Source organism: Impatiens glandulifera, unplaced genomic scaffold (genome assembly GCF_907164915.1).
Source record: "Impatiens glandulifera unplaced genomic scaffold, dImpGla2.1, whole genome shotgun sequence".
NCBI classification, from domain to species: domain Eukaryota; kingdom Viridiplantae; phylum Streptophyta; class Magnoliopsida; order Ericales; family Balsaminaceae; genus Impatiens; species Impatiens glandulifera.
The window spans coordinates 45,013-57,864 of NW_025919108.1; the positions used below are offsets into that span (position 1 = coordinate 45,013).

The window sequence follows — 12,852 nt, forward strand, 5'->3', positions numbered from 1 at the left end:
ATTTTTCAACCAAGGTGTCTTTGATTGCTTCGAAATGTCTTCAATGGCGACATCACTTTGAGCGTCTTGAAGATAATCGGATGCCATAGTTGAATCTGATTTGTTTGATTTATTATCATCTTCAAATTTAGACATAAAGTCTTTCTTCATTTCTTCAATATATGCAGATATCATCTAACTCTTTGATAAGTTCTCTGACCTCATTCGAAATTTTTTGGAGATATAATCAAACGGGGACGGTGCTTCCGCTACTTGTCGTTTTTCTTCATACATACTTATTTGCTGGTGTAGGAGGTCCATTGTCTCCTTCCCAAATCGCTCCTTTGTTTCCTGATCTATTCTCATCATTTTATCCCAAAATTTATAAAATGATGACCTAAACAGACAGTGAATGCCTGTTTTGGTATAACCAAATTCAGGAATCCATCTCCAGATCCATGGAATGGAAAATTCAGTAAAAAAGAAACATGAAGCTATTCCTTCAATATATAAATTAGCTTCTTGTTTTTTCAGAAGCTGGGGAGATACATCGCTCCATTTATCAAATAGGACCTTGATTTCTTCTGGTAAAATCTTTGGGCAAGGATCAAAACAGTAAAACCAGTCTATGAACCAGTGAGGAATATCTCCTCTATAGACATTTGCACATACCTTGATGAACCAGGACTGTTTATATTTATTATTCTCATAATATAGTGCCTTAGTAAAGGCATCACAATAATCCCAATAATTAAATTTGATTGTTGTCGTTTTATTAAACGATAATTCTCTTTCTTTCATTGGGGATATTACCCAATCTTCCAACGAAATTGTCTTTTTTATTATTATTTTGCTGAAATTATAAATTTCTTTGTTTGCCCCAGAGAAATGTGATATTTCACATGACCCACTTTGAATAAGTATTTGTTCGTAAAATATTCGGGTCTTGTAAGTCCTTGATGGTGTGGATGTATTATCCAAATACCTTTGCATTATTGTCCATGGCTCACTCCTCCATTTGAGGTCCTTTTCTTCTAGGAGAAATATAATTTCTTTATATTCATTTCTTATAAATCCAATATTATTAGATTCTGATTCTTCATCTCCCAGTATTCTGGCGTACGTTGGATTGTCTTTTTGACTGTTCGTACTTTGGGATAGATCCATTGCTATCAGTTTTTGTTTACCATACTGAGATATGATCTCTGGTGCTCTGCCCCAACCTCTTCCTCTGATAGAGGAGGATCTTCTTCCTCTATTAGAGAAAGATTCATAACCCCTTCCGCTCATTCCCGTAAATTTAAAAATTCACGGGTCAAGAAATCAGGAAGATTATTATCTATCCCTTTTTTGTATGTTATTTCAAAATCAAATGGGGCTAAATGAGCTTGCCATCTGGCGAACATTTGTTTTGACACATCATGTTTAAAATCTTTCTGGAACATGAATTTAGCTGCATTGCAATCTGTTCGTATAATAAATTTTTGATTATATAAATCATCTTGGAATTTTAAAACACATTTGACTATCGCCAGAATTTCTTTGGCGACTGTCGCATAATTCTTTTGAGAGTTGTTCCATTTCCCTGAATGGAACCTGACAAGATAGACCTGTTTTGTTTCTAGATCTAATTGAGTTAGTATTCTCCAAATTCTATGTCAGATGCATCAGTCTCAATTACCTTTTCTCAATTCGGGTTACTTATCATTAAACAAGGAAGTATCTTTACTTTATTTTTAATTCTTTTAATAGCCTCTATATGATGGTTTGACCATGGTTTTAGATTCTTCTTCAGTCTTTCATATAAGATTGATGTATCTTCTGTTAGATTTTTATAGTATGGAGCCACATAATTTAGGCTGCCTAAAAATCTTTGTAACTGTGTTTTATCAGTGATCATATTAGGGAATTTTTCCGCAAATTCTATGTTTCTATTAATAGGAGTAATATTTCCCTTTTCAACGATATGACCTAAAAACCTTATTCTTGTTTTGAAAATATCCATTTTTGGTTTAGAAATTACTAGTCCATTTTGAGTTATTATTGTTTTGAACATATTTAAATGCTTAAAATGAGTTTCAATTGTTTTTGAATAAACTAATATGTCATTATTGTAAACAATTATAAATGTGCTATAAGGATTAAAGATATTATTCATAATTTTTTGAAATTCGGATGGAGCATTTTTTAATCCAAAAGGCATTACATTTCATTCATAATGTCCTATAGGGACATTGAATGCTGTTTTATACCTGTCAGATTTTTCAATCTGAATTTGCCAATATCCTGATTTTAAGTCAAACTTTGAAAATATTAAACTATCATATAGTCTATCTAACAGATCCTTTTTATTAGAAATTGGGTGCCTAATCCATTTTAATACTTTGTTTAGGGGTTTATAGTTTATTACTAACCTTGGCACGCCTCTTTCGACTTCTGAATGTTTATTTACATAGAAAGCCGTACATGACCAGGGTGATTGTGATGGACTTATTAGCCCCTTCTACAATAGTGCATCTATCTCCTTTTTGCATAATTCCAGATATTCTGAATTCATTTGGCAAGGTCTTGCCTTTGTAGGAATATTCTTTTCATTAAAAGATTCCTCATATGGTAGTGAAACTATATGTTTCTTTCTATCCCAGAATACATTAGGATGTTCATTACAAATATCTATTGAAAGTTGGTCTTTTAGCAAAGCTATTTTTTCTTGTAATTTAGGATTTTTAGTTGTTCATCTATTGTTATTAGACTTATTTCTTGCTTTAGAAAGTATATTTGATCTTGTTTTGCTTTGATATTATCATATATACTATGTAACATTTTAGTAAACGGTTCCACAATAAATTCTAGAAAAATATCATGATTTTGGAAGGTTCCTGTAATACCTTTATTATTAATCATCTTAATAGGGTAGATTGTGTTTAAAAATGGGGTTCCAAGTATAACCTGATTTGATATATCTTTAGCAAGTATAAAACTTTGAGGAATGCATTTATTATCAGTACATATATAGGCTTTTGGAAGCTTATATTGGATTTGGAGTTTATCCCCCCTGCATGCCACAGGGTATGACTTATTTTATGAAAATACCTAGTAGGGATTAGTCCTTCCTGAATAACATTTAAGTCTGCTCCGCTATCAACAAGAGCAGTAAATGACCTTGTATAATGATTATCTATTAGGAGAGATATTTTTATGTGCCATTTTTGGGATTTGACCATTTCTATTGTGGATAAAAAAATTTCTGAGAAGATATTTTCTTTAATTTCTGCTTTGTTGCCATCATATTGATTATTTTCGCTAGGTTTATCCTCAAGATTAGTTATTCTAGACTCTTGTATAATATTCTTCTTTTTTAATATCTTAATTTCTTCTTTTAAATTATTAATTTCTTTGTAAAGATTTGTGAGGGTTGTATTCTCTTCTTTGTTTTGAATCTTGTGTCTAAGTTGATTCATTACTTCACTCATAGTGTAAGATTTATTATGATTATTATAATTGAACCTCTTTTCTTCTAGCTCTTCATATTTAGAGGATGAATTTCCTTCTTCAGAATTAAACTGATCTATGATCTGCATTATTAATTCTGGGTCTTTGATGGCTTTTAGTAATTCAAAAGCATGATTTGATGTTAAAACATTAACTTTCATATCTGAAAATTGAGATATGATTCTATATAATTCTGATTTATCAATATTTTGATCTAGGTTATTTGTTTCTTTTTTAGGACAGCTTAATCCTGATCGGCAAGGCTCACATTTAGAGTCTTCCGAGCTTGATTCAGAAATATTTTCATTATCTAGGTCATCTATTTCAGAATCACTAGGTATTGAATCTGAATCAGATTCTTCAGATTCTGAGTTTTGTAGAGTTTGGATTATTAATCTTTTCGTTTCTTTTGGGATTTCAAGATTATTAATTTTTTTCTTTGCCCAACAATATTTTGATGTGTGTCCAAATTTTCCACAGTTGTAGCATTTCTTACCATTTTTGAAATTTTTTGACTTGTTTTTAACCTTTTCTTCCCTCCTTTCATGTTTTATGTCTGAGTATTTTCGGGGTGGTTTTTTATATTTGTGAAATTTATTATATTTCACCATTTTCTCTTTTCTAGATGTAGGGCTATCTATACCAAATTGTTGGCAAAATTGACTTAATTGTTGTATTTCATTTTGACTCTGTCTTTTAATTTGTTGGCTTAACCTTATTTCATTACATAAGGCTAGTCCTTCCTGTATACAAGTATCTATTAATACACCATATGTATAGTTTTCATATGGTGTCATTGAATGACTCTTTTTGAGGTTTCTTCTAACCCTTTCAGCAAATAGGCTAGGGAGGCCGTCAATAAATTTGGATTTCCAATGCACATTATTGCATTTTGGTAGTTCCATTACTCTACTTAGAAAGGTATCTTTATACCATCTAAAATCTGCATCCCACCAGCCCTTTAATTGTCCGGTGAATCCAGCAACAATCATTGTCGCTATTGTTTTATCACTATTTTTACTATTTTTACAAACTGTTGAGTACATTAACATCCTATGTACTGTATTATAAATTTGTTTGTTTGAATATCAATCAATATTCCATTCATAAATTTTGTTTCCTGAATAACTAATATCAATTGTATCTGTGTATTCTTCATGTAAAATATCCATTGGTGTTGGTCTGTTGTAGTAAAATTTACTTTGTATAGGCTTATCAGCCCATTTATCTATCTTATTAATCTGATCTCTGTTTTCCTTGTCTAAGGTCTTAATACTTAACCTGCTAAATTTTTCTTCAAGAATTTTCTCAAATTCTTGCATTGGCCTTAGTTTGAAATCAGATATGATTGGAGGTGGTTGGAAAGTTGGTAAAGCTTCCTTTTCTTTTGGAGTTATTTTTAACGTACCTGGTTTGATTTCATTTATCAATTTTATTAATTTTTCAATTTCATTAATTTTTCAATTTTATTTTCCATGGATTGTAATTGTTCTCCTAGAACATTTAGGAACAGACTTGTGTAGTTTTGTTGTTCAAACATATTATTGATATGCTTGCATGTTATTGGGAGAGTATCATTTTCAATTAAATTTTTGTATGGCGCGAAATTTATTATTTTTTCTCCCTTTTAAATATGGAAAGGTTGTTGAGGTGGATATGTCCCTAGATAGGTTTTCCCTGATTCTAATTTGAAAGTTCTTTCAATGACCGAAATATAATTTTTTACATAGGTGCTTATAAACCAGGAGGTAAAAGGAATTAAAGCATTTTTAGCAGTACAGAACTCATAAAATTCTTTTTCGAATTGTTTTATTTCTGAAATGTGAAAACTTTCAAAAAACCATTTTCTGAATTGGGTATAACCGGATTTTTGAATTCATTTGAAATTATTTTTCTGGCTGGAGAACCAGTATTGAAATCTATTTTGGGTGTACTAATCATTTAAATAGAAAAGTTCATTTCTGACATTGTCGGTTCTGGTTCGTTTAGGGTTTAGGTATTATTTTCCCTAACAATGTTTTGTCTGTTAATATATAATCTTTCTGTAATTGGAGTTGAATCTTCTGAAAACGTTGTTTCCCTTATTTGAGAGGTGGATGCCCTAGAAGGATATTCAACCTTGTAATCTAATGGCGAGATATATGATTTAATAGAGCTATGTCTTTGTATTGGACATAACTTTAGGTTTATGTCAAATCTTACTTCGACACTTCCTTCCTCACTTTGACAAATATCTAATATATTATTATGATTCTGGACCTGTGGTTTTACAGGTACAGCTTGTTCTAATTTCCAGTTATCTGAGAACGATATTTCTTCCCATTTAATTGGTCTCCTACTAGTTATGTTTGATTTATCACAATTTGTTTGTATCAAAATTGTTTCATTATTGGGTTTGTCCATTATTCTACATAGTGGATTTAAGGTGAATAATGGTTTATAGTATATTCTATAACAAATTAACACACATTACTTCCGATCCAGGAGCATAATTATATCCATGTGTTTTAACATTTATTGTTAGGGAGTCAGTTATATTTACATCAGATAAAGATAATTGTAAGTTTGGAAAAACGTTAAAGTAAACTGGTCCTTGAGGTAAACTGGATTGTATTATTCCCATTAAGGATTGTTTCCAATTTAGGTTTCTTCCATCTCTTAGGACTGCCATAAAGCTCTCTGGTAAACCTTCTAAAGTTAAAGGTTTAAATTCCACATGCACTAGTCCTATATGTAGAAATTTATAGAATCGTTTATAATATGCTATATTCATATCTGATAGTAATTTTATTATCATATCACGATTATCTAGTGAAACTGACTCTTCAGTAGTTTTTACTACTTGTTTTAAACCCATTTTTTCAAATGTTCCTAGTTGATATATCAATCTAGGTTCAACTTTTGGAATTGTCCACTTATTTAGGAGGTCTAAATCCTTAGGAATATCATATTCCTCTTTCTTTATATTCTTTATGTTTTTATTTCTTGAGATGATGTTCATTAGATTCATGATTAGTGTGGTGTGTTGATCATTTTGCATAACTACCCCCTAGCTTTGATTACTTGGTTTGATTTCTTTATATATAAATAATGCTTAATTTGAATTTATTAGGTAGAGAGATGTGGTTAAGTTGGATATATTTGAGAGTAAATAGGTATTTGGGACGGATCGTGGGTTGACCCGTCCATAAATTTGCAACGCTTAAAAATAAAATTAAAAATGATATGTGTATGTATCGAATTTGCAACAAAGTACAACCATTTAACTAAGATTTTATATTTTAAATTCTACACAAAATTTGCTAACGCGCGACATTAATCACAATATAATATATATATATAATGCTTAATTTGAATTTGTCAGGTCTAGAGTTGTAGTTAATTTGTATATATATATATGAGAGTAAAAGGATACTTGAGTCGGATTTTGAGTTGACCCGCCCATAAACTTAAAAAATTTAAAAATAAAATTAAAAATGCAATATGTGTTGAATGTTGGGATATTGTAATGCACATGGAAAACATATAAAACAAAATAAATTTAACAACAAAAAATTGCAATAATTTTAAAAATGTACTCAATGTGTCATGTACTTAAAAATAAAATTAGGTTAAAAAAATTAATTAATTTTATTACATAATGCTATATATATTATTATTAACGAAAATATATTTTTGATATGAGTATGAGATGTTTATATAATATATATATATATATATATATATATATATATATATATATATATATATATATATATATATATATATATATATACTTATTATATAAAATATAACTTACAAAATATATATAAATACACAAAATTATAAAATTATTTCAACAATAATAAGTAGTCTAGCGATTTAAGTGTTAATATTTCATACTTAAGAACTGGGAATTTCAGCTTGAGTAAATCGTTTGTCAACGGGGTGATTAAATGCTTAAGATCAAGCCGAAATGTGTAATCTAATGTTTAATAATGCATCCTTGGAGACCGCAAAAATCTTCAATGGTGAGTAATCATATTTTAAATAGAAAAATATATTAATGATTTAAAAAATCATAAAAAACCAAAATAACACAACTGTCAAACAAGTTATTAAAGGTGAAATTGATTTTTTTTTAGTAATCATATTTAGCTGGGCAATTTGAGAGAGAGAGAAAATGGAGGAGATTGAACACAGAAACTTGAAGATAAATGGAATAAACATGCACATAGCAGAAAAGGGAAAAGGTCCGACGATCCTATTCCTCCACGGCTTCCCTGATCTATGGTACTCATGGCGCCATCAGATCCTCTACTTCGCCGACAATGGTTACCGCGCCGTCGCCCCAGACCTACGCGGCTTTGGTCAAACAACCGGAGCCCCAACTCAGGACCCATCCCAATTCAGCGTCATGCATCTGGTCGGCGACATCGTTTCGCTCCTCGACGCCATCGCGCCGGACGAGGAAAAGGTGTTCGTCGTGGGCCATGACTGGGGAGCATCCATCGGGTGGTACTTGTGTCTGTTCAGACCCGATAGAGTCAAGGCCTTCGTATCCCTCAGTGTCCATTATCTCAAACGGAACCCGGATCCTGCTATGAACTTCACGGATCTTTTCCGGGCCATCTACGGCGATCACCACTACATTTGGAGATTTCAGGTGTACTTCTCTTTCTCTCTTTCTTAATTTCATTTTTTTTATTAACTTTTTTTATTTTTTATTTTTAAATACGGTTTGTTTGTTATCTGTCACTTCGCCGGCCAGATTGGAGTAAATTGGTTGAGTATAATTATTATTTTTCATATATATATATACTTTAAAAATATGTTTTTAGTTGAAATATATATATATATATATTCTTTATTACTCTTTTTAAACTATTATTATTTTATTTCATATTATGAATAATTAAAAAAAAAAGTTTTTTTTAAAAAGTAAATAAATATAAAAATAAATTAAAAAATAAAATAAAAATTATTTCAATTTTACTCTACCGAATGAAAGTGGGGGCCCACGTATGGAAGTGGGGGAGATAATAAGAGATGACCCTGACTGCATATTTAAATGTGAAATTGGTATGGGCTTATAATAACCAGTTTCAAACACACATTTATTAAATAAACAAATAAAAGGATAATAATTTAAATAATAGGATAAATCGGTGGGATAATTTAACCTTTTCCACTCTATTATTATCTTATACTATTATTTAGTAATAGAATAAAAAAAAATGAGAGAGTAGTCTTATATTAATTTTAAATAAAATTAAATATTTTAAATTATAAATTAATAATTTTATTATTTTAATACACATGTATCTTTTTCAAAAACATTAACAAATAATAAATAAATCCAAAAATAATAAAAATTATTTAAACCTACCAAATAAATAATATAATAATTAATTTATGTATAAATTCAAATAAGAATGTATATAGACAATAAACAGAACAAAATTATTTAATAAACACCACAATTCAACAGGTTTGATTGGGAACGATTTGGACAACATTAGACTGTTTGAGTCAAAAATACATGGACCAAATTAGACTGCTTGAGCAAAAACTACATTTTTACATTAGCTAAAACTACTACCACTTATTATAGATCTGTAAAATGAAAACGTATATGTTTTTGAAAATAAATTGGCTAAAAATTGTATTTATTACATGTTGTGAAGGAACCTGGTGACATTGAAGCTGAGTTTGCAAAGGTTGGTTTTAAACAAGTGCTGAAGAAGTTCCTAACATTTCGCGATCCAGCCCCCTTTTTCTTCCCTAAAACCACCGATAATTTCATTGACTCGTACCACACCCCGATTGCCTTACCCCACTGGTTGTCCGAGGAAGATCTCGACTATTATGTTTCCAATTACGAGAAAACTGGATTCACCGGAGGCATAAACTACTATCGTGCTTTCAAGTTGTAAGTAACCATGCATGCATGCATTTTTTTTACTTGTTAAGTATCACATCCTTATTATTAATCCTTATTATTAAGTAATTGTCTCAGAGATTGGGAACTATTGGCGCCATGGGAAGGTGCTAAAGTGAATGTGCCGGTGAAATTTGTGGTTGGGGACCTTGATCTGGTCTATCACATACCACTAGTGAAGGAGTATGTACACGGTGGTGGGTTCAAGAAAGACGTGCCATTGTTGGACGATGAGATTGTGGTCATGGAGGATGTTGCCCATTTTATAAACCAAGAGAAACCTCAAGATGTCAATTACCACATCCACAACTTCATTAAAAGTTATATATAATTGACTCGACGACAAATCATTTCTTTCTGCAATGTCTCCTCCTCGTTTATGCACGTTACAGTACTTCGTCTCGTGTTTCTGGAGTCTATTATTATTATTGTAATAAAGACAAGATTATTGTCACTTGATTTTATTTAATCATGTTATTACGTACAATGACTAGTTGACGAAGCTTGGCTTGAAGTGGCGTGCCTTTATAAGGCTTGTCTACTCCTCATGTATGCACCTTAGACTTCGTATTGTGTTTGGGGAGGTTATTTACATAGTCTATTATTATTATTATTATTATTATAATAAAAACACTAGTTGAAGATGATGTTTTCAATTGTAATTTTATAAGGATGCTTTGTGGACAAGATTATCTTCATTTGTTTTTATTAAATCATGTTATTACAATTGAATGACTAGACGAAGCTTTGATAATGGTTTGTAGTCTATGGTATTCAGATTTGATTATTACACTTATTATTTTTTTAATTCTTTTAAATTTGATATTTTTTTGTGGTAATAACTTGCTACTTATTTTGATTTATTTTTAATGCGGATACATATGTTATTCGTTCCGACAATTTTGTTCGACTATGTTTTATTGGGATCCATTATGAGGTCTAGAATTTCTATTAAAATCATTTTTTTGGGTGGAAATCATTTTAACTTAGAATGATAAATGAATACTTAAGATTTAAATTCTAAAGGTACAATATTTGAAGTCTTTTTGACGAGAACTATTATTGAAGGTGGTGTTATGAGATGTGGATTGAGATTGAGACAACTAGACTTACGGATATCAAATTCATCTCTATTATTTTTTTTTTAAAAATAATTTAGTTAGAGAGAAACACCATTTCTTTTCATCCTCAGTTATAAATCATTCCTAATAATATCGTATTGACATTTTTATAATTGTTTTCTTCTATAATTTTTTTATATATATCATATTGATATTTTTATAATTGTCTTCTTCTATAATTTTTCAGATGGTAATACAAAATCAAAAAGTTGAAAGTCAACTAAATAATGTTTAATTTAATATGATTGAGAAGAACGTTAATAATTTTTTTGAAAAGGAGAAAAATATTAATATTTTAAAAAAAATCATTGAAGTTCTAAATTTTAATCAAAGTCTTTTTTTTAAACATACTATAGGCTCGTTTTAATTTATGAGATTTAAAAATGATTTAAATTATTTTTATGTGGTCAGTTTTTATTAACTAGTATATATAGATATGATTTTAAAATAAATAAGTCAAATTTTGTCGATAAAGATATATAAAAATTATGTATAAATGATTAAGCGAACTGGTAGTCTGCAAAACTGACACTCTTCTACCTTTTAAATAACAACACTTGAGAAATGATTCAAATATTTTTTATTTTAAAATTTCAAATAAAAATCTAAAATAATCTAAAACGTGAAGTACTTATTATTTCTTCCATTTATTCTTAAAAATATAATATTCTTAGGCTTGATTAAGTTTGAATTATTTTAAAATAACTCAAATTATTAAAATATAATTATTTCACTCTCTTTTTAATCAATCGTATCACTTAATTCATTAATTAAAATACTAAAATAGTCTTTATTTTAAAATTTTATTTTATTTATATAAATTAATATATTTTAAGTCTCTTAAAAAAATAAAATAAAAAAATCATTATTAATTAACTCTTCAAAATCATTAATTATTATTATTATTTTTTTCTCCTATAATAGTAATAACCTAAACAAACTCTTATATATATTAATTAGTTCACGAATCTTTCTCATAATTTCTCTATCTAATGAAGAAAAATGGAGACTAATCATATGATAGAATGAAAGATCACTTCATTCTTAAAGCTTGTTAATTTGATCTTTCAATTTTTCAATTTTTTTAACCACATCGAGGCAACAGTGAACTTACCATGCCGTTTCTATTTCAGAAATTTATTTGTACTACTAGTATTATTCCCCCCATTTAATTTTGTATATATATTAAAAATATATGTTGTGTATTTATTTAATTTTATTAGTATTTGAAAAATAAATAAAATGGAACTCAAATTTCATTCATGATCAATTATGAGTCAAAAATATACATAGACTTAGATCTTGAGCTCTAGTAGTAATTTAAACATTAGATCTAGGAAGAACCAAAAGATTTGGTTCAAGGTTTAAAGGTAGTCACATTTTCAAATATTAGACTTAGATATAGTTTGATGGAAAAAAAATTTCAATCATATCATTAAAATTATATTCAACAAATCAGTCATTTCATAATTAATTGAAATATTTTTATTAAATATAAATTTTAAATACAAAATAACATTTTAATAATAAACCAATTAAAAACTCAAATAACTTAAATTTATTAAAAAAATATTTTTAGACAAAATTAAAAAAAAAAATATCAAACAAATTCTTAAAATTATTTCTAAATCATGCCTGCATGTACAATTATACGTCTAGTTTCCCATTAAAATGATTATTAATTAATGCTTTATAGAATAAGTTCTTAGGTTTCAATTTGGTATTTGAATAACTAAAATAATTAAAATATTTTTTACTTTATCCTTATATCAAAAACTTTTGGATCTCTTCAACTGATTTTTAATTTATAAATTTTATTTTTAATTTATTAATTTTTGTTATATATATATATTAATTTTATATTTATTTATTTAAAAACGATAATATTTTATTAAAAAAATGATAAACTCAACGAAAAATCAGTTAAATAAGTCCACGAATTAACGTGACATTACATGTGGGCAGGAGAGAGAAAATTTTCAAAATGTCTCGAAACGGTCATTTCAGAAAAAAAAAAATTCCCGAAATAAGCGTTTTCGGGACGTGGAGACAACATGACAGGCCACATCGAATTCGTAGACTTGCTTTTTGAATTTATCGTTCCTCATTTTACTATATTAGAATAAAAAATAATTTATATTTTTAAGATAATCTCTCGTTGATTCCTACTTTAGTAGGAATTAATAATAGTTTAATATTCCTCACAATTATAAATGTTATTTTTTTTTATATAAACTCATTATTTTTTAAGTCATCACAAATATTATATCTTTAATATATTGGTTTCATATCAAATTAATTATTTTATTAATTAAAATATTAAAATATTTTTATTTTATT

The 12,852-nt window shown here is 28.5% G+C and overlaps 1 protein-coding gene across 1 annotated transcript; it reads left to right on the plus strand.

Annotated features, from left to right (window-relative positions):
• Positions 1–7,624: 7,624 nt before the first annotated feature.
• LOC124917437 (epoxide hydrolase A-like) lies at positions 7,625–9,386 on the plus strand. The gene is made up of 2 exons (XM_047457880.1): positions 7,625–8,116; positions 9,138–9,386. Exons 1-2 carry the CDS (start codon positions 7,634–7,636, stop codon positions 9,384–9,386), a joined length of 732 nt encoding a protein of 243 aa, XP_047313836.1. The 5' UTR covers positions 7,625–7,633.
• Positions 9,387–12,852: the final 3,466 nt, after the last annotated feature.

Bases quoted from the DNA above. Each gene is read 5' to 3' on its own strand.
- LOC124917437 (XM_047457880.1), top strand. From the start codon at position 7,634: ATGGAGGAGATTGAACACAGAAACTTGAAGATAAATGGAATAAACATG. The intron at 8,117-9,137 runs GTGTACTTCTCT...CATGTTGTGAAG, and splicing joins ACTACATTTGGAGATTTCAG to GAACCTGGTGACATTGAAGC.